The sequence below is a fragment of the Diadema antillarum genome, unplaced genomic scaffold (genome assembly GCF_040938485.1).
Source record: "Diadema antillarum isolate AM-2024a unplaced genomic scaffold, OU_Dant_1.0 seq00000586_RagTag, whole genome shotgun sequence".
Classification (NCBI taxonomy): domain Eukaryota; kingdom Metazoa; phylum Echinodermata; class Echinoidea; order Diadematoida; family Diadematidae; genus Diadema; species Diadema antillarum.
Window position 1 is genome coordinate 883,499 of NW_027271520.1, and position 22,796 is coordinate 906,294.

The 22,796-nt window shown below is 40.2% G+C and overlaps 1 protein-coding gene across 1 annotated transcript; it reads right to left on the reverse strand.

Annotated features, from left to right (window-relative positions):
* Window positions 1-1,808: 1,808 nt before the first annotated feature.
* On the reverse strand, window positions 1,809-21,945 carry LOC139735578 (tyrosyl-DNA phosphodiesterase 2-like). The gene is made up of 6 exons (XM_071646334.1): window positions 21,759-21,945; window positions 10,821-10,995; window positions 9,384-9,597; window positions 7,653-7,823; window positions 4,872-4,951; window positions 1,809-2,072 (listed from the first exon to the last, which is right to left on the reverse strand). The coding sequence occupies exons 1-6, from the start codon at window positions 21,943-21,945 to the stop codon at window positions 1,847-1,849; spliced, it is 1,053 nt and encodes a 350-aa protein (XP_071502435.1). The 3' UTR covers window positions 1,809-1,846.
* Between the last annotated feature and the right edge of the window lie 851 nt (window positions 21,946-22,796).

Below are 22,796 nucleotides of genomic sequence, written 5' to 3' on the forward strand. Positions count from 1 at the left end.
TACCGCCCATCGTTTGTAAGTAGAGATAGCGAAAAGTAATTACCATCATAAAGACATATCTTCCATTGAGAGTGACGAGTCATGATGCAATGCCACATGAATCAATTGTCTTCCTATCTGTGAGACAGCTCCAGGTTGACACATACTTCGAGCATGGGATCAAAGCGAATAAGACTGTTGTGATTCCATTTCTCGAACCTCCTTGGTTTCCCTAAATGTAGTTTGTGAGTTCTACTTCAATATTAATTTTCGTTCTGTTCAAGCCATAGAAGCCTTTGGCAGTCGGTTTTGCACCAAAACCAAGCATTTTTCTTCGCCAAACGTACATACTCACAAGCATATACACACGGAAGTACTTTCTCTTACTCTATCTCTCTCTATCTGTCTCTCTTTCTGTCATTCTGTCTGTCTGTCTCTGAGTTTGCTATCTCTTTATCCCTGCCTCCAATACTAAACTTATTTTCTCCTCTCTTAAAATAGAGCATTAATAATTTGTTGGCACTTGTTGGCAAACTTGCTCATGCGCCACTCCAGGTGTACATACTTTCAGGGTTACTTTCAGGGTTACTTCAGGGTTACTTTAAAGGGCGGTGAGTTGGCTCAGTCGGTAGCGTGTCTGCCTCACGATCACGCGGCCCGGGTTCGAACCCGAGCCTGGACTGAGCAATGTTGTGTGTAAACATACCGTCCCCTCTAGCAAGAGGCAAAACACTCTGTCCCTCGGATAGGACATAAAATGGAGGTCCCGTGTATGAGAGAGTCACAGCTCATGCACGTAAAAGATCCCGCTTCATTCAATTATCGCAAAGAGCAGGGTGTCTTACCCGGTGAAGTGGTCCCACCCCACATCCAACTGGACCCCATGGAAGACCAGCTTAATGTAGCTGAATATGGGCAATCCAGCCATCTTCACAGATGGAAAATGAACAACAACAACAACAACTTTTAAACTAGAAATATTTGCAACATGAAACTTTCGCAAATTGGTTCTGCAAGCTTTTTTTTGCAGCATGAAATTTTCTTCAAATACCACTGGCATTCAATGCAGTGTACACACACACACACACACACACACACAACTTTTGAATTCATCTTCCTTTTTGCAAATTACTGCTCCTCGCAAAATCTGCCAAAGCTTCATGAATTTACAAAAAAAAAAAACCAAAAAAAAAAACAAGGTTTGCAGAACTCTGGCGTGACTGCAGAGAAATCACCATCCCTACTCACTTCTTTTTTTCAAAGATCTACTTGTACAATGTATCACAGTATCGGTATGAAAACTGCAGAGAATTGGTCACATCATCAAGCAACAGCACGGGCTAGAATTGCCCTTGTCTTTTTAGGACTGTCTTGGGTGTCACATCAAAGAAAGTGTAGTCTGTGTAAATTGAACAATGTGAACAATGGAGGGCTGCAGAAGTACAGCATCAACCACAAGCCTTCAGTTACAAAACTTTACTTGTTACAACAACCAAAAAAAAAAGGGGGGGAAATCCCATATGAGGAAGCACATGTACCATGTATGCCATGCCTGGAGAGTTTTTCCTTTTTCACATTTTTCAATACATGATTGACAGGTCTTGTTTTACAGTATAACAACAAATGGAAGGACAGGACAAGTCAATAGAGAACGAAATGTTCTTGCTAACACCATCCAATCAAGATGCGCCATTAACGTTTAAAAATACATCTCAATGGCATGATTTGACTCCTCCTGTAGTCAGACCGCAAAGACATACTGTACTATGACTGAAGACACTCAACATGAAAATGCACTGGAATCACAGCATCATAAAATGTTTCTTCCCTGATCACACCTGCTTTAGTCCTCACAAAAGAACTCCCTTCAGAATTCTGCAGGAATCATGTCAAAGTCGCACACGATCCCCCAGTGGTCACTGGGGAACCTGCCACATGAGGGCAGCCTGGTCTTCCCGACGAGCTGGAATGAGCGAATTGCAAGGTTGCCGGCGTGACCTGCCGCGGGTTTCTGGTAGAGCCGATCGAAGCGAAGCTTCGGCCGCGATCGCCCCTCCCCCCAGCTCAGGTTGTCATTCTCCGCAGTGTCCCACACGGCCGTAATCTGGCAGAACTGCGTATCTCCTTTAACACATTACGCCAGAAATCGGGTTTAAAGATTCAATGTTACACCTTTCTAAACTGAGATACGATGAGTTGCATTTTTCCTCTTTTCTCGGTCATAATTGGTCTAAAGAATTTATTTCCAGCAAAAAAATGACAATTTGACCTTTTTAAGTAGTAAAAATTACCAATTTAAAAAACTTACGCAGTTCTGCCAGATTAATCGTCGCCAAATTTTTGCGATCGTAATCTGGCAGAACTGCGTATCTCTGGTCACGTGCCCGGGTTGATCAGCCAGAACTGCGTAAGTTTTCGGCCATGCGGGGGGTTTTTCAGGCAGAACTGCGTATCTCTAGGAGTTACGCAGTTCTGCCTGATAAGCACGTGTTTCATCAGGCAGAACTACGTATCTCTTTTCGTGGTCAACCACGTGCTTATCAGCCAGAACTGCGTATCTCCTAGAGATACGCAGTTCTGGCTGATAAACACGTGGTTTATCAACCAGAACTACGTATCTCGGTGTATTTTCTGCGGGTTGTCTATCGTATTTTACCATCCATCCTCTCACTATTCAGCGGATGCAGTGTCAAAACAATGAATATTTTAGATCGAGTACAATTTTGTTGAAATATTTGTATTGTATAAAGTCATCATTATTGATTCACATTTAATTTCATTTTATCCATTCATTTGTATGTGGAAAATAACTTGCTTTCCCCAAATGTTGTCAGTCTGTGTTCATGTTTCAGTATTATTTAGCGGCACAAGAAGTACTGCTACATCAAAAGCCTGGCTGCTGCTTGGGTTATTGTCGATCTCATGAAGCATTGCATTTGGATTAAGAATAATATTAGACTAGGTTCTAGATGTTAAGCTATATTGTTCATCAAGACTACAGGTACTACACTGTAGACCGTCTAGACCGTAGTCTATTCAGGCCTAACGATACACTAGACATCTAGAGACTAGTAGAGCTGTACGTAGGAATCTGCATACGATAGGCCTACTGATCTCATATCCTAGTATTCCTACTCTATGCCCAAAGTAAGAGTAAGCCTAGACCCTTTTGGCTGAAGGCCTAAACTCTATTTAAACTAAAGAATACTAGGAGCTAGGCCTGACTAAAAGTTTATTTACAGCTTTATTAGAAAATAAAAAAATAGACCCTAGTTCTCGTTTGTGTCGACTCCTACTGTAGGCCTTATTGTCACTACAGTACTAACGTTAGGGTAGTAGTGTTCTAACCGTTACTATCTACGCAGGCCTATTAAAAACGTACGAGAACTCTCGAACTCTGTCTATTCGATTGTCTAGGTCTATGTAACATCCAGACGTCTATTTTGGGGCGTCATTATAACAGACTAGTAGATCAATAAAAATGAGTTTCTAGATTTTCTAGTCTAGACTCTCGATCTAGACTCTATATCCAGGTAGGGGCTAAATCTACAGCTAGACTGTTTATTGGGGATCTAGGCCTAGAAGGTACTAATGTTATAGTATCTAAGATCTAAGAACAACGTAAAGCCTAACCTGCCTATCTATAATGACTAACGGTAAGACTATAAAGTCTATAGCCTATAATGTCTAGTAGTACTAGTAGTAATGTATAGAACACTGATCTAAATCTAAGTTTCAGATCTATTTCTAGGGCTAAATGTTTATGATTTAGCGTTTAACCTGTAGATTCTAGATTCTTCATATTACAGATTTCAAGAATGTCTGGCCGAATCAAATCTAGAAAAATAGAAAACTGAGTAAAGACAGAATAACCGGCGATTCAGCCTAAGTTAAGTAACGGTAGGCCCCAGTAGTCTAGTAGGCCCCTACTGCACAACTCTACTGAGAGTACCGGTACGGTACCCGTATTAAAAAGTAAACTGTAAAAGTGTTAGTATTGGTCAATTTCTGACGTCTGTAGGATTGGATCGAAAATGCCATCGTTATGGACGGTATCCCAGATATTCATTAAACTTCTCGAGATCAATCCCATAGATCCAAGCCCACTAACCGCTTATTACAATGAAAAACAAAATAAGAAGCTATGGTCAATGGATTACAGATATTGTTGTTCGCGTGACCTACGCTACCGCACAGTACATTGATTTCACGTACACTAACAATGGACAAGTGCTGCAGCAGTACTAAGTAGGCCTAAAGTTGACTGGAGCGTGATGTCAGACAAGATGCAAACTATAACGTTTGTTAGATCTAGAAATGCTCTAGGCTTAAAAAGCATTAGATTGTAGCAAAACTTAATAGTAAGGCATACCGCATATTGACCTGTTTTGAAGCCTGCCAGTCTATGAAGGGAAAGAAAGTGGCAATTTCCCCCAAGAGTAACGAGGGTTATTGCTTTAGCGCGACTGTCGTCGTGTACAATACACGTAGCCGTACGACGTGTCTAGCTAGCTAGCTAGGCACTGCTAGCCTGAACGCGCAGCGCGTTCGTCACTACCAAGGTCGCGCACGCGCGTGTTAAGATATACCATGTCCGTGCGGGATGCAGGAACACCTTGGTCCAAGCGTTGTCGTAAGTCGACTTACGCAGTTCTGCCTGATTAACATCGGAAAATTCATTTCGAATCTCGACTTACGCAGTTCTGCCAGATTAATCGCCCTCTCTCCTCAGGAATTTTGCCAAAATTACTTTCTAAAAATAACTTTCTGTACCGATTCACAACTTATTTTTTGGCCCACTTGAAAGAGCATGAGAAAAAACACACAAAACACTCAAAACCTGAAAATCGACCAAAATCGACTTAGGGAGTTCTGCCAGATTACGGCCGCACGTGTACTTGGAGCGAGAATCACTCCCACACGCCTCCCACAGGTCTGCTACTCCTGCGGGAATGCCGCCAATACTCGCGACCTTCCACACAAACATCAAACAACATCTCAGTTACAAAACTACAAATATATAACACAAACCAGATGAAGGACATGCTACACAAGAGTTACTGCAACAATGACAATACTTGAAGGATAACAGTACTTTGCTCTCATTTTGTCTATGCCCATTGTGTTGCCATAGCAATAGGAATGACTGCATCTCTCTTCTCTGGCATCTCTTTCATAACAAGGCAAAGATATACAAGTGTGTTGAATTATGGATATCTCTGAAAGAAAGTTATCCAAATACAGTGGAAACTCGATATAAAGAGATCTGATAAAACAAAATACCTGATATAACAAAATAATATATCCAGTCCCAATGAACTTTGTATTATCTATTGACTACTGATATAACAAAATATCTGATATAAAGAACAAATCGTCTTGGTCCCAAGGATCTTATTATACTGAGTTTCCTCTGTATCCTGTTTGACACCTGTTCAGGGCGGAGCATTACATCCATTTTGTTGGATGTATGGTTTTGATTGGGGTTGACTTTCAGAAGCATCTTATTTCTGTGTTGTTTTTTTAATCACAGATTTGCGTTTTGTACACTGCCTATCATCAAATATTGATCCTTGGAGTCAACAGCATTTAGTCAAATCCTTACAAAAGATAATTACAGCCAGGGGTGCAAGAGAAATCTCTTCAACTGAAAATTCATAGCCCCTGTTGAGGTTTGAGAAAGCAAATACGCAAGGCAGTTAGTAGCTTTGCTTAATTTTCACAACCCAGGCAAAAGATATGGATTGCTTTTCCATGTTTTTTTTTTTTTAAGGTTAACTCTTAATGTGCCAGACCCAAAACCCCTAACGTGCCAGACGTTTTTACCTAACGCCAAAAAGTTTGCGAACTGGATTGACAATGTAATTTAAAACTGCCATATCTTTGAAACTATTGAATGTTTTGAATTGAGTTCTTCACAACAAATATCAAGAAATAATTGGTCTTTCGTATCATGTAGTCAGTCTGCTGTAATATCTATCTGAACCTGAAATATTGCAGAAATAATCGATATCATTAAAAGATTAATATAAATTTTTGTGTAGTATGTAAAGAAAGAGTCAGTCGTGATTTTTCTTCAATAGAACGCTCCCTTGACTCTGTGAGAAAGTTTTAGAGCTACATTTCCTCTTTCAAATGATAAAAAATTTGTCTCCTAGAGTTGTATAATTCCAAAGATATTGGCAGTTCAATTTGTCTTTTCAATTTCTTTTTCTTCCTCAATAACTCATTCACAAATCTGAGTCCTTTAGTCCCAGATCTTGTATTTGAAACTAAAGTAAATCCAGGGTCCTGGAATAGTGTCTTTTGTCCACTTGAGAAGGAAGCACCTACTAATCCTTCTTTTGTCTATGTGGACTGCTGGCGGGCGTACTCTATTGAAATCGGCAGACCTTTGTTTACAGGTCTACTTTCTGTCCGCTGTACATGTGCGTAGACAAGAACAAAAGCGTGTTCTTCCTTCTTATATGCTAGCATGAGGACGATTAGTGAAGTTCACCAAGACAAAAGGATGAAAGACTTGACCGCCGAAGGAAAGCTTGACCCTCTTTGAGGGACAAAGTGAAAGCTGCTCCCGCAGGAGAGCACCCAAGCAGAACAATGCGAGTGGAAATGCATAGACAACACGCGCATTCAGTAGCATACACACGCGTGGTTTATCAATGAGAATTCTGATCTATACACAGCTCGCAGAGGGTGCACTCTCTGCGGATTTTCCTGACGCGAAAAAAATACATCTAGCTGAAAAAACACATATTTACTCAAAATTTTCCTATGTAAGTATACTCATATTTTTAGTGGAAATGATGGCTATGCTAATCAGCTACCAGTACATATCAGTGGCAGTTTCTTGATGTAACATATTATGGTACCACAACAACTTCAATGACCAATGTTTTTCTCGCTTTTTTAGTCGCCAATCGGCGACCATGGCACGTCAGGACTAAGGTCGCCGTTCGGCGACCATGGCACATTAAGAGTTAAGTAAGATATTTGACCCAGTGGATGACAAATGGCCTGACATGAGACTACGAAAAGGGAACAGAAATTTGGGTCAGACTGCAGACCACCTAATTAGGAATCTCCCCCAAGGTTTCATCTTCATTCATACTTCTCTTTCGTTTAGGTTCACACGCTGTTCCTAAACTTTAAGTTTAGGTCGAAAACTTAACTCTCGATGATTAGCTTGTAGTTTAGCGCCGTGTGGACGCACTCGAAAGTTAGCAATCTTAAAATTTTAATCGATGATTAGAACCGAGAGACATCCTAGGGTTTACGCTCTATCCACGAGCCACGGGAGATCCCCACTTGTAGTTTCGCTCCATGTGGACACAATAATCAACGAGTGTAAGAGTTAGCTTGAACCTCACTTCTTGTTTGCTTCTGGGTCAACCTCCAGCTGCGCTATTTTGTATGGGCATGAGGTCATAGCAAAGACTCTGCACTTCCGGTATAATCATTGCGCGGGATTCGCTCGTAAGTCGTGTCTTAAAGTTTCGGTGCACATGTGGACCCGCGTCATGAATTCACGAGTGGAGCTGATCATAGAAGGTTAAGTTTTCGACCTAAACTTCAAGTTTGGCAACTGCGTGTGAACGTAACTTTTCTTGTGATTTAACACTCACAAGAATATTATTTACATAAACAACAACAAAAAAATGACACTGTCTGACCTCTTTGTCGCGTAAATTTGTGTCCCCTCCAAAGATCACAACCCTGTCTCCGTCTTCCTCTTGCATCTCTGTGAGGGCGCTCTTCAACTGGACTTTCCGCTGGCTGGCCTCTGGTCCCGTGCTCTCAAGGTGGGTATTCATCAGAGAGAGGTATATGCCCCTATACGATGCCTGCATGGAAGCATTAAGTTATAACTTAACTTTACAAACATCTTTTTGGGGTGTTTTTTTTTTTTTGGGGGGGGGGGAAGTGGTATCAGTAAAGTTTACACAGGATTCCTTACATAAGTGAAGACAGAATTTGACGTGATCACCTTTACGCTTTCCCTGTTAACTTGCAGATAAGCTTGCCTGGAAAATATCAACTATTTCTACTGAAATAATGGTGATGATGACGGCAACAGAAAAAACAAAACTCATAACAATATTAACACGATACCCATCGGCCATAACAATGGAAACATTAACATTTAGAATAACAGAGACGATTAAAGTACTTAAAAAACACAACCATAGTGATGATGAAAATAATAATAATATGACCTTAGTTATACACGGGAAGAAACCTCATCGGTGCAAGCATTGCTGTATGACAGGGTACCCTGCCATTATATTTCTCCCTGGTCAGAGACGAAGCATGCCTATACTGCTGGGCCACTCTTAGGGAGAAGGCTTAACCCATTGAGGATGGGCTGAGTTTGCTACAACAAGCATTTCCCTTAAACATTTGCCCGAGTATACTCAAGACTTGTCCTCAACGGGTTAAGGGACAATGCCAAACCACATTTTTTTAAATGCAAACAGAAAAATTGGAGGAAAAAAATGATAGATGATTCATCAAAGTTGGACAGAAGATAACGAAAGTAAAGGAACTTTCATTCATCATCAGCTGAGAACCACAAGGGCATTATTGCGTTCTAATATTTGAGCGTAAATAAAACTGAAAAGATCAATTTTCATGAAATAATTTCATTTAATCAAAAGTGGGTAGATTTATAAGCATTGTCCAAATATAGGGAAAACACAGACCCCATGTGATTTCTAATTTTTAACATGTTGTTGAAAGTGAAAATAACTGAAAATTGGCACCACAATGTATAGGAGATAGAGCTCTACAACATGATCACAATAATACCCCCCTCACCCCCCCCCCCCCCCCCCCCACCCCATGCAATAAAGCCCTCCTGGTTCTGGTTCAACCATATATTTCAAATTGGAAGAAGTCATGACGTCATCGCCTTGTCACTCTCCAAATGGTTTTTTTGATACAAAAGTACTACAGTACTTTTGTCATGTCCTTTCACCTAAAAGTGAACCCTGGTAGGTTATTGCAAAGAGTGTGATACTCTAATGGAATCAATCCAGGTTCTTAGTGATTCAGTGAAGATTTACATTCAGTTCAATATGAGACTTGTGAGGTTATTCCATCACCCCGTCTGCCAATCTGAGCTTGACGATGCAGCTACTATCAATACTGATTAATGAAAACAGGTGAAAGTTTTAAATTTCTATGACTTTCTCATCTTTGGGTCTGAATTTGATGAAACTTCCTACCATTCAGTTTGACTTATTTTGATCTAGTAATTAAAGTCAACTTTTAAATGGTGTGGATTTACACTTTCAGCAACAAACATGCCCTACTACCTAGACAATGACCTTCACAGAGTGAATGTAACACACAAACTTTAAAGTTCTTCATGACCTCAAATTCTAAAATACCCCGCAGCTTACCTTCACTTTCAGAAGATTTCGCATCATCTTGGTGTTCGGGAAAGGGATGATTTCCTGGCTGGTAACTCGGCACTCTGGCAATTTCCTGATGAGGGTGCACACATAGTACATTTGTCCAGCGGGGATGATGTCGTACTTGGATGAGAGCTTGGCCGCCAAAACCAGCTGGGAGAAAGCAACTACCTCTTGAAGGAAGACTACATCAGGAGCGAGTCTGGTGAAGGAATCAAGTATGCAAAACAAGAGAAGTGATTGGTAAAATCTCCTTAAACCTCTTGAAGAAAGACAACATCTTAAGCGAATCCAGGGGAGGGGTCAAGTATGCAAAATGAGAAAAGTGAATGGTAATGAAGGAAGAATATAACAGGAGCGAGTCTGGGGGAGGGGTCAAGTATGCGGACTGAGGAGAGTGATTGGTAAAATCTCCTTAAACTTCTTGAAGGAAGACTACATCAGGAGTGAGAGGTCGAGCAGTAGTCTGGAAGCCTGTTGGCCTTATGCCACCCCCCCCCAAAAAAAAAAAAAAGATGTTGGGCCACCAAATTTCCAAAAAGGTCATTGATGGGCCAATCAAACAGCTAACATGAAAAAAATGAAATTCTATGAATTTTTCCTGTTATTAGAGGCCACTACATTCCTTTTTTGGTCCAACAAAATGTCAAATTCAAAGATTTTAGTGGCCCAAACTGACTGCCAGAGAGAAATGTTGGTGTCAAGCCCTGGGTCAAGTATGCAAAACAAGGAAAGTTCTTGATCAAATCTTATCAAGAAACACTGCACCAGTAGATGATGTAGCAAGATTTATTGATGTGGAAGGCAGGCCACACTTGGAAATATCTTACATTCAGCATGTACCGAATAAAAACAAATAAATTTAAAAAGAATCCATTCTGGTAAGATGAGATTGCTGTCGCACGTTGCTGTAAATATTTTGAGGTTTCCATCTGTCATAATGCTTGCTTCTAATAAATCTTAGTCCTTTCATAATTTTCTCTTTACTTGATATGATACCAATTTATTCTATTGTTTTGAAAAGAGAAGTTTGAATCATTCATTGTACAGAGACAGCAGCTCAAGGCACAATATACTGTATAATTTTATAAAGTATTGTGATACAGGGTTCTTCTGGAAATGTCTTCTTTCCATAATGACAAAATCATCAAATCTCAAACTTCTTCTGAATCAAAAGAGATACTTATGAGGCTTTGTGAGGTCAGGAGTGATGAAAATTCCAAGACTTCGTGGTAAAAATTGCCCTCTTCAAAAATAATCCTGCACACATTAATCTTGCCAATGTGATGAGAACCTGAAGTCTCTCTTTTTCTTTTCTTTCCTGAATTATCCAAATACTTATAGGCCTGCGATAATTGGTCAAGTCATTAGTATGGTCCTGTCTACCTCTTTGGCATCCCAGGAAACGCAAACATTGGTCCTTACCGGAGGATAGTGTCGCACACTGCCAGGACACGAACTTGAGCGTCCCTTTCGTCGAGGCCATCAATGTTCCACGACATCAGACGGAAGACGCTGGGGTCAGGACCCTGGGCTGCCTCGCTGGTTTGCTGCGTACCACACGTTGCCATCAGTCTACCAATGGACCTCGCAAAGAGCCCTGGGCGGAGAGTAACCAAAAGTTGTTGCATGCAACGTAGCATGTCTGTTAAAAAATTATGTATTACTTTGTATCCAACTTCGTGGGTCTGTCTACTTCTACTTAGGGTGGTTCCATGACATTCGCTCCTGCGACAATTGCTCCCATGAAATATCTGCACATTTAGTAATAAATTCTACCCACAAACATACCCCTATTGGCCTTAACCCTAAACCTAATCCTCACATCAAAATAAACCCAATCACAACCCTAACCCTAACCCAAAGCCCTTGGAGAAAATAGGACTGATCCAAGAGCAATCGTAGCAGAAGCGAATGTCGTGCCACCATTTAGGGCGAGACTTACAATAGGTCAAGATCAGTCTGTATTTAGCGCCAGGGATATATTCTGTGGATGCTACATCTGGCTTCAACATGGAATCCCTCTCTCACACAGGCTAAAGGTCCTCTACCCAATACTTGATGTAGGGGGAGTGTTCAAGCATGGAAACCAATTGGCCAGCGATCAGTTATCATCAAAGAGTACTGAAGCACATAGTGCTTCTATACTCTTGTGTGTTGTCAGGGAGTAATTACCGCGTCAACAAGCTGGTGCATGGTGGTAACTCTGTGTCTTTTTCCATGAAAACTACACCCAAATCTTTTGTATTATATCAAACAGCGGCGGGCGCACTGTATTCATGAGATGTTAAATTTTACTTTGTAGGCCCTACCAGTAAGTTTAAATTCGCCGACTTAATTGAGGAGGGTGAGGTCATACCTCACCCTCTTAATGTCAATACGGTACCATAGGGGCATCGCCCTACAGCCATGTACATATCACAGGCTTCCGTCTGTTTCCTCCGGAGAACCGTTAAAAGTTTTAAAATGTTATAAAATTCCTCCAGACAGACAGATTTTTTTTTTTTCGTCTAGACTTATATAGATCTAGATGTCCCCCGTCCATACCTCAGGCCTGGCCCCACCACTTGCCAAATGTGCATGCATACTTGCATCCGTCTGTATTATCAAAAAGACAAAAGTTACTATTAGCGAGGGCATGGTAGCATCAAATGGTACGGCAACATTTGTAGAGATGGGGGGGGGGGGGGGGGGCATATGGAAGTCTTTCCCTATTATTGGCTATTTGGCTACACAGAGGTATTCAACTGCTGTAATTTGTTGCCACACAGCTTTGAGGTCCCCTGCGACAAGACCTGAGGCGTGTGACTCTAGACCTCTAGACTAACTAAAATGAGGATTAACTACCACTGTGAACATTGGTGAACCCGGAGTGCTCCACTGTCTACACTGTGGGCTTCGCGTTCGGGCTGATCACTACCACTGGCACTGCACTGTATCTTACACAGTCCTGCCTAGCCTGACCAGACGCTGTTAGTACACTGTCGCGCTACTTACACTTACAGCGACTGGGCTGTGTATAGTTAAGTCTTGACCGAAAGATCGCTCTGTATCTGGTCGTCGGGGAATGTTCTGCGGAGACTACGTCAGGCTTCACGGATCCCCTCCTTATACCGTCTATTATGGAGGAGAGCGATAACGTCAAAAATATAAAAGACTCCTCCAGACAGACGGATCTTTCTGTCTAAGTTATGTCCTGCCATGTGTCTGTAATGTCGCATGGGGTTGGCACAGCGTCGGGTCTCTGGCATGGTCCAGCTAGTCTACTGGCAGTACTGCTATTGCAGCTCCAGGGACCCTCGCTCAGCTCACGATCACATTTTTAACACCACTACCACTGAGCTAGCCCGACCAGACGCCGTTATATCCGTACGCTGTGCTGTGTGACAACAGCGACTGGGCTGTGTATAGAAATCCCCTTCTACTACTATAATAGTTTACCACAGTGAGCGTGAGCCAAAATGGCTTCCTACTACACATTCATTGTACGATTGACTACCGGGGCGGTATGTGTCAAAGAATGTCATAAAAATGAACAGCAATACTTCATTACGATCGTCATGATCGTACAGTTTCAGTACTGCACCCCCGCTGTAACCCCGGGCGCTCCTTGTACACAGGAACTAGTGAACTGCTAACTAACAGTTACTAAATTACTGACTACTAACACCAGCAATAGCCTACCAGACATGTAAAAATACAACTCCAACTCCACTTCACCTGTAAAAATTTAAAGCTTTAAGTTTAACGTACGGTATTAAATTACACCACATGGTTCCTGGACAACTCGACCGCGGGATAAGTCGTCCCTGGACAACTCGTCCCTACCCCTGGACAGCTCGACCGGGTCGAGTTGTCCAGGGTCAGGTTTGCGATTGGACAACTCGACCCAACTTTATTTGTGCCAGATTTTTGCAGAATAAAACACATTTTAGTCATTAAAATGGCATAGGTTAGTGGAATAATGTATGAACAAATGTTTTATCACATTTTTAAGGCAATTCCTATTTATTTGTTGATGCTGCGAAGCAATATTTCACGGTATCTTCCTTGCTCTGAGAATCTCGGTGACGGAGCTTTTTCTTGTGACGACAGCCTGTATGGTAAGGTGACATTTGTTGAGAAATTTCCATTAAATGCTTATAACCAGCAATAAAATATAGTATTTTACACAGGTATATGTGTTTTCTATCCTTAGTGACATTTTCATGAGCAGAGGAATCATTTCAGTATGAAAAATGAAACAAATGTCTACAGAATGTCGATTCGTCTTCGTTCGTACTTGTTCGGTTTCCATATCATGGGCCATGGGACGCGGGGGACGCGCGCTGCTAGCTGTTAGCTGAGAGGCTAGGCTGAGCGTGGGGCTCGCTCGTTCCCTGGCCACCAGACCCCCCTCTCACCCCCTCACCGATACCACCAGCCCAACTTGTGACGACGCGACAGCCTGTTTGGTAAGGTGAAATTTGTTGAGAAATTTCCATAAAATGCTATTAACCAACAATAAAATATAGTATTTCATATAGGTGCATGTGTTTTCTATCTTTGGTGACATTTCATGGGCAAAGGAATAATTTCAGTAAGAAAAACGAAACAAATATATCTATGTCGAATCGTCTTCGTTCGGTGGATGTCCACACCGCGGCACGCTGCTGAGAGTGGCTCACGCTACCACCGATACCAGCACAACGGGATACCGGCCCGCGGGCCCCGCGAGGACTGTAGGGCTGGCAGTCGTGCAGCTCGCTCGATGGGTGGAGCTAGCTGTGTCGCTGCGTAGCTACGAAGTCGACCGTGATCTTTTCTTCGACATTTGAACTAAATTCCAGTCAATGAAACTATTTCATACCTTTCTCTTAACTTTGAACGATGTTATACTGACTAAATGGTTTGAAAAGTGTCTGAAATTTTACCAGCACTGTATTGATTCATAAGTATTAGCCATCAACAACATGACGACCAGTCTTATCTTGCAAGCCCAAATTCTCTGTACTACCACAGACACTACCCACAAGCTATGGAGAACCTGACTCCATATTGATTCAGTACTATGGGGACCAGTACTGTACTGTACTGTCAACAAATAATGGGGAAAAAAAAGATAGTGACAAAAAAAAGGAAATAAAATCTTTCACTCTTTTTCTTTTACTTTTTTTGTGGTTGGTTTGTTTATTTCTGTTTTTGCCAAAAAAAAAAAAAAAGGAGAATTGCCCTGCATGTCTTGCATTCATTAAAAAAAAAAAGAAAAAGAAAAGAACAGGGAGTACATGATGAGGTACTGGCTGTCTTAGCTTGTCTGAAAACTTCAAATATGTAATCCTCTATTTTTTTTTTCTACGCACTTCTCTCTCGGTCTTTGCCGAAGATACTATTTTGAAGAAAAAAAAAAATCTTTTAACTTACACTTGAACACTTGTAACTTATATTTACCGGTGATTTCTGACAGTGCTTTTCTGAAGTAGTTGATATGATCTGAACTAACCCTTTTTAAGAAAAAAAAAGGGGGGATGTTGGAGGGGGGGGGGGGGGCATCCCAGGCCTGCATAGAACATCATTCTAATGCCCTGGACAGAGTTGTGTCAGAAAAACAGAAATGTATAATTCTTAATTTCATTTTGTTACATATGCATGATACAGGTTACATTGTCTCTCTCTGTCAAACTCACAGGTACTTTTTTTTTCTTAAAATAAAATTATGGTCATAATAAAAAAAAAAAATCTGTATGGTACGGTACTTAAAATTTTGTCTTTGCCAAAGATATATAAACCTGCGAAAACTGTTTGACGTTACAGATAGTTCACTACACATTAGTTACGGTGTAACACTATCCTAAGGCCACGTTAAAGTCCATCAAACCAGCTAGATCTCTCTAAACCTTAGTTTCATCACAGAAAACAATGTCACACCTTTCTTCACAACATATTTTGGGTCTGGACATGACTAATTTTCATCACATTTCATTTATCAGGGCATAAACAAAGGTGCATTTTAAATTCCACCTTGTCTTATTTTATATGCCCCAGTTTGATGTGAGCTCATCCTGGTATCTAGATAGAACAACCTCAAATTTTGCTGAATAGCACTTTAAAGACCGGAGTGTAAACAAAAACCAGAAATGTCATTGTCAAGATGATTTATACCCCCTCTTAAAGTACTGGTGTTTTCCATTAAAGCCTATTTGACCTCAAAAAAATATCATAACACTTACCATATGTACTGATTGAATGTGCACAAATTGGAAAAGAATTTCATGACCCTGCATGGCATTCCTCATTTTGAGGCCATCAAAAATGTGCTGTTACCATGACACCACACTTTACTCTTTAAAAATGTATCTTGCACTTTGAATATCAATTTTTTATGTGTTCCATATATCTGGTAATTTCTAATTGAACAAAAAATGGCAAATTAAGTCGAATTTGTTAGTCCATTACCGCACTTAAGGGGCTATAATTTGCTACCGCCATGGCAACACACTTTCTCCCCAGTGCTGATTAAAATGTTATAATGTAAACAGGACTCCACAGCTGGGATATTTGGTTGCAGATGCAAGGTGGCTAGCAGTGCATAAAGCCCCCCCCCCCCCCCAAATGCAATTTGGCCTATAAGACTGCGTTCACATAGCGAATAGCATAGAATAGTAAAGCCGAGTGGGAATCGCGCTTGTTCGATTTTTGAGCAGCGTATACCATCTTTCGTTTATGAAATGATGACAACTTTGGTCTCGATTTTCCCTTTAGCAAAAATAATCATATAGACTGACATTCTGATGCAGTTTAGAAATTGTTAATGAGATTGCTGGGATGGTTGTGTTGGAGGAAGACATTCGGATGGTGCGGGTGATGGTGTACTGAGTCGACTTGACGACGCATAGCGAATAACAAATACCGTATACCGTATTCTTCTATGTTAACGCAGCCTAAGGGCATACACAGCTTTACATTTAGCCTAACATGTGTGCTATTAAACTTTTGTCTAATCACTTAAAAACTGGAGAAGTGTGACCTGTAAGTCTTTTTGTAATTTCCTGGGCCATCATGTAAGGCCTACAATTATCATGGCAAACACCTTCGAATACATTTGTATACTAATATATCTTGCATAACTTTATATTGAGTCAATTTTTGTTTGAATCTCTTGAAAACCAGCATACTACACTAGTAGTTTGAGAATTCTACACTTTTTAATGATTTATATGTACAAAAATGTTGTCACAGTGGCAAGACATCTTTTGACACTCACACTCACAAGTGTCTTGCACAACTACACATTAAAATATAGGCCTACTGATTGTAAACATACAACTGAATTGCCAATTGAGAGAATATATTTCAATCCACAACATTAGATGCATGATTTTCATTAGTTTGCAGTTATCAATCAATAAGGAGGAAAAGGTGTCACGCATATCTGCCTGTGATTTAGCGGCTACACCTGCCAAGATTTAGGTTTACAAATGTACTACTAAAAAAATGAGGGTACTTTGATCCACAAGACTTTGCAACGGACTGACCGATGGACCATCCTTTACAGAGTCTTGTGGATCAAACTACTCTAATTTTTTTTTTTTTTTTTGTACCAGCTTCAGAATGGGGTGCTGTTCGTTATTCTGAAGGTTGGTTAATCTGAAACACGCAAATTCCCTATACCTAGAGGTTCTTTAATCCGAAGATGAAAAAGGGTTCGTTAGTCTTAAGCATTATTCCGAAGGTTCGTTATTCCCGAGATTTGTTAATCCAAAAATGAAATTTAGAATAAAGAACCTTCAGAATAACGAATCTTAGGACTAAAGAGCCTTCGGAATAACGAACCTTTCGAATAACGAGCTGTAACCTTCAGAATGATTCCTCTTGCTTCAGGTAGTATTTCTGCTCAAAATGAAACCTCAAAATGTAGTTAACTCTATTACTGTATGAAGGTGATTACCTTGTATACAGGTACTCCTGTCTCCATCCAGTTTCCTTCTCTCTGGGAGGTTTCAATCTCTGAGTTATAATACAACAGGCCATCACCATGTCAAGGTAACCTAGTGTCTTGCATTCTCTTTATTGAGGCCAACAATGGTGGCAAAATTAATGAAAATTACTGGTATCCTGTAATAAGGTTATAATCATGCTTCATCCTTTATTTTTGCTATGCCATTATCATAGCAACCAATTCAGGACACTGCAAAGATGTGTCATGGACTTTTTCATATCACAGTCATCATGTGTACCAAAGTTTGAGGTATTTGCCTAAAAACTATGAATACAGATTAAAATACATTCATAATTAATTTTTTAAAAGAACATACATGTAGCTTTACATTATTATGGCTTCATTAGCCTTCACCACACCTTCAAGAAATCCTCACTGCATGGGATGGTGAGTTGACGGTGCGGGTGATGGTGTACTCGGTGCCCGAATAGCGAATAGCGAATAGCGAATACCGAATACTTCTATGTGAACGCAGCCTGACTTCCTACCCTTCCCTTTTGTATTCCTTGTTCTGTGTCCCTAGCAAGTCTCGGTCTGTTCTTTATGTGTGAAGTTCTATTATATGATTGCTTACCCTGCCTGTTTGTCGTTTTGCCTCTGACAGAGATTCTGCTAGGATTGAAAGCTCAGGCCCATTTGACTCCATTTTACTCCACTGGCTCTCCACAATTGGATTCAAGCAGTTTTTGAACAGCAGGTTTTTTTTTCGTTTTTTTTTTGTTGCTACACTGAAAAAACAAAGTGTGTACATAGGAGTATGCTGTAGAACTAGGAAAACATTTAATTTCATGATGCCTATAGGACAAACACACAAGCATTTTTATAACATGAGCAATTTCACATTTCTAACCCATAGGGCCTATATGGTTGTTTGTTTTCACATATACAATTGATAACATAACACAATTTGATTAAAAGACTATCAGTACTCTTAAATAACTAAGAAGGCTGAAAGTAGATGGTAAATTTTGGGTCAAGTTATGATGTCACGGTATCTTTTTTTATTTTTTTTTTACTTGTGCATGCACATGTGTGTGTATGCCACATAATGTCTTTTAGCAGCAAAGAAATATCATGTGATCCTTTCAATCATCAGAATATAACAGTCATGTTGCCCCCCCCCCCCCCCCCCATAAAAATGTCAAACATACCAAGCTCATTGACTTTACAATCTTTTTCCTCATTAAAGTTCATATTGCACACACACACACACACAAAAGGAAGGAAATGGTCGAACAATCGGAACATTACAGTAAAAAAAAAAAAAAAAAAAAAAAAAATCCTCAATCATGTATAGTGTAAAGATTGCAAGTGAATGTGATTTGACTACCTGACATCCAAAATGACATAGTTATAACTCACAGAATTGGTATTCAAAAACTATTTTAATCTGTAAGTGGGGGATTTGAAGGGGAGATAGAGACAAGAGAGAGAGCCTGGAAAGAGAGATGAGGTGGTGGTGGTGGGGAAGGTTAATACAATTTATTATGTTACCTATCACAAAAAAAAGTCCAACTGTGACCTGTTTGTCCAGTTACCTGACAAAATTATACAGGGATCCCTGATATAGAATTGTGTTGACCATTGTTGCTGAGACCAACAACAACAAAAATGCACAAGGAATCCATGGGGGGGGGGGGGGTCCCTTTTTGATGCACTGCTAACCTTGCACCTGCAACTGAATACTAGTATCCCAGCTGTGGAGTCCTGTTTGCATTAGCCACAAGAAGAGAAAGACACATTTTAATCAGTGGTAGAAACTGTGTTGTCATGGCAACAACAAATTATAACCCTTTAAATGCGGTAAAGGACTAGCAAATAAGACTTAATTCTTCATTTTTTTATTGAAATGACAGGAAAAAAGGACACATAAAAAAAATGATATTTGAAGTGCAAGATATATACATTCTTAAAGAGGAAAGTGTGGTGTCATGGTAACAGCACATTTTTGATGGCCTCAAAATCAGGAAGCCATACAGAGTGGTGAAATTCTTTTCCAATTTGTGCACAGTCAGTCAATAGCAATAGTGATTATGATAATTACAAAATATTCTTTGAGGTGGAATAGGCTTTAATGGAAAGTACCGGTATTTAAAGTGCGAGTATAAATCATCTTGACAGTGATATTTGTTTACTTCCTTCTTTGAAGTGCAATTCAGCAAAATTTGAGGTTGCTCTATCTAGATACCAGATGAGTAGATTGATGAGCTCACATCAAACTGGGACATATAAAATAAGACAAGGTGGAATTTAAAATGCACCTTTGTTTATGCCCTGATAAATGAAATGTGATGAAAATTAGTCATGTCCAGACCCAAAATATGTTGTGAAGAAAGGTGTTGGAAGGTAGGCCTCAGGACATGTTAAAAGAGGCAAGATGTTATTATCGTTATGTAACAAGACTACACACCAAACACACTCTCATCATACAGCCATATTCCAACTTCCTGATTTACCAATTATAATAACAGACGTTGACAACAGAATATTATGTTCAATTATTAATATACACGCTTTATTGCAGTGTACATTATGTATCACACGCAGGTGATAATTAAAGGGTATTTTCCACAAAATTATGGATTAATCAATTAGTTGATTATACAACTTTCAATAAGCAATTAACAGCATCACTAAATTATACCTGCTCAAACGTTTAAACGAAGGATTTCTAAACTTGTGGTTGTAATACATATATGATTATATTAAAAGTTGTAAAGGAGCGGTGATACAAATCAATATGTGCACAAGGTACGAACCACCGCGACAGTCCGAGCAGAGTCCCGGCCAGGTCGCTTCAAGGGTGAAATATGGCCATGTCACTCTCCAAGAGGATATCGATCGTGGTCAAGGGACTGGTCATCAAAACTTAGCTCTTTTGTTTCTTTTTGCCATCGGAGAGCGTCTGGAGAGAGTAACATGATTATACTACCGATTGAAATGGCTCCCTCTCTCGGCCGGTGACTTATTGTCAAACTAACACTACACAGGGTACGTGCTGCTACAAAGGTGTGACATTGTTTTCTGTGATGATACTAAGGTTTAGAGAGATCTGGATGGTTTGATGGACTTTAACGTGGCCTTAGGATAGTGTTACACCGTAACTAATGTGTAGTGAAGTGTCTGTAACGTCAAACAGTTTTCGCAGGTTATATCTTTGGCAAAGACAGAAGTTTAAGTACCGTACCATACAGAATTTTTTTTTTTTTTGTTATGACCATAATTCTATTTTAAGAAAAAAAAAACCTTTGAGTTTGACAAAGAGAGACAATGTAACCTGTATCATGCATATGTAACAAAATGAAATTAAGAATTATACATTTCTGTTTTTCTGACACAACTCTGTCCAGGGCATTAGAATGATGTTCTATGCAGGCCTGGGATGCCCCCCCCCCCCTCCAACATCCCCCCTTTTTTTTTCTTAAAAAGGGTTAGTTCAGATCATATCAACTACTTCAGAAAAGCACTGTCAGAAATCACCGGTAAATATAAGTTACAAGTGTTCAAGTGTAAGTATTAGGCATTTTTTTTTTTCAAAATAATATATTCGGCAAAGACCGAGAGAGAAGTGCGTAGAAAAAAAAAGAAAAGAGTTTTCAGACAAGCCAAGACATGCCCAGTACTGTATACGCCGAACAATTCACAAGGTTTTTATTTTCGCGAATTTCGCGAGTCAGGTGCTATTCGCGAAATTAATGACACGCGAAAATATTTGTAAACGTGGAAATTTTTGTGGTGTTGAAATTTCGCTCATTTCGCGCAACCAGAAACTAGCGCGAAAATAAAAGCCTGCAAATATTTTTGCTTAATTGCCATATGTTATTGTGCATGATGTCTGGATTCCGCAGAATTAAAAACATGCGAAACTCTTCTGACCCGGCCAAACACGAAAAATTAGTCGCGCGAAATATCCACTTTTACAGTAGGTCCTACACCCCGTTGTTTTTTTTTTTTTTTTTATGAATTTCATGCAGGACATGCAGAGCAACTCTCCTTTTTTTTTTTTTTTTGGCAAAAACATAAACAAACCAACCACAAAAAAAAAAGTAAAAGAAAAAGAGTGAGAAATTTTATTTCCTTTTTTTTTGTCACTACTAGTATCTTTTTTCCCCCATTATTTGTTGACAGTACAGTAGAACAATAAGTGTATCAATATGGAGTCAGGTTCTCCATACTAGCTTGTGGGTAGTGTGGAGAATTTGGGCTTGCAAGATAAGACTGGTCGTCATGTTGTTGATGACTTACTTATGATTCAATACAGTGTCGGTGAAATTTCAGACACTTTTCAAACCATTTAGTCAGTATAACATCGTTCAAAGTTAAGAGAAAGGTATGAAAAAGTTTCATTGACTGGAATTTAGTCCAAATGTCGAAGAAAAGATCACGGTCGACTTCGTAGCTACGCAGCGACACAGCTCGCTCCACCCATCGAGCGAGCAGCACCACTGCCAGCCCTACGGCCTGGGGGGCCAGCTGGCCGGTATACCCGTTGTGCTGGTATCGGTGGTAGCGTGAGCCACTCTCGGCAGCGTGCCGCGTGTGGACATCTACCGAACGAAGACGATTCGACATAGATATATTTGTTTCGCTTTTCTTACTGAAATTATTCCTTTGCCCATGAAATGTCACCAAAGATAGAAAACACATGCACCTATATGAAATACTATATTTTATTGTTGGTTATTAGCATTTTATGGAAATTTCTCAACAAATTTCACCTTACCAAACAGGCTGTCGCGTCGTCACAAGTTGGGCTGGTGGTATCGGTGAGAGGGGGGTCTGGGTGGCCAGGCAGGGAGCGAGCGAGCCCCACTCTCAGCCTAGCCTCTCAGCTAGCAGCTAGCTAGCAGCGCGCGTCCCATGATATGGAAACCGAACAAGTACGAACGAAGACGAATCGACATACTGTAGACATTTGTTTCATTTTTCATACTGAAATGATTCCTCTGCTCATGAAAATGTCACTAAGGATAGAAAACACATATACCTGTGTAAAATACTATATTTTATTGCTGGTTATAAGCATTTAATGGAAATTTCTCAACAAATGTCACCTTACCATACAGGCTGTCGTCACAAGAAAAAGCTCCGTCGCCAAGATTCTCAGAGCAGGGAAGATACCGTGAAATATTGCTTCGCAGCATCAGAAAATAAATAGGAATTGCCTGAAGAATGCGATAAAACATTTTTTCATACATCATTCCACTAACCTATGCCATTTTAATGACTAAAATGTGTTTTATTCTGCAAAAATCTGGCACAAATAAAGTTGGGTCGAGTTGTCCAATCGCAAACCTGACCCTGGACAACTCGACCCGGTCGAGCTGTCCAGGGGTAGGGACGAGTTGTCCAGGGACGACTTATCCCGCGGTCGAGTTGTCCAACCCCCCACCACATGTAGGCCTAGCCTACAACAGCAGCTC

Bases quoted from the DNA above. Each gene is read 5' to 3' on its own strand.
- LOC139735578 (XM_071646334.1), bottom strand. From the start codon at position 21,945: ATGTCGAATCGTCTTCGTTCGGTAGATGTCCACACGCGGCACGCTGCC. The intron at 10,996-21,758 runs GTGATCTTTTCT...CTCTCCGCCCAG, and splicing joins GCGTAGCTACGAAGTCGACC to GGCTCTTTGCGAGGTCCATT. The intron at 4,952-7,652 runs GTCAGACAGTGT...TTTGTGTGGAAG, and splicing joins CAAATTTACGCGACAAAGAG to GTCGCGAGTATTGGCGGCAT.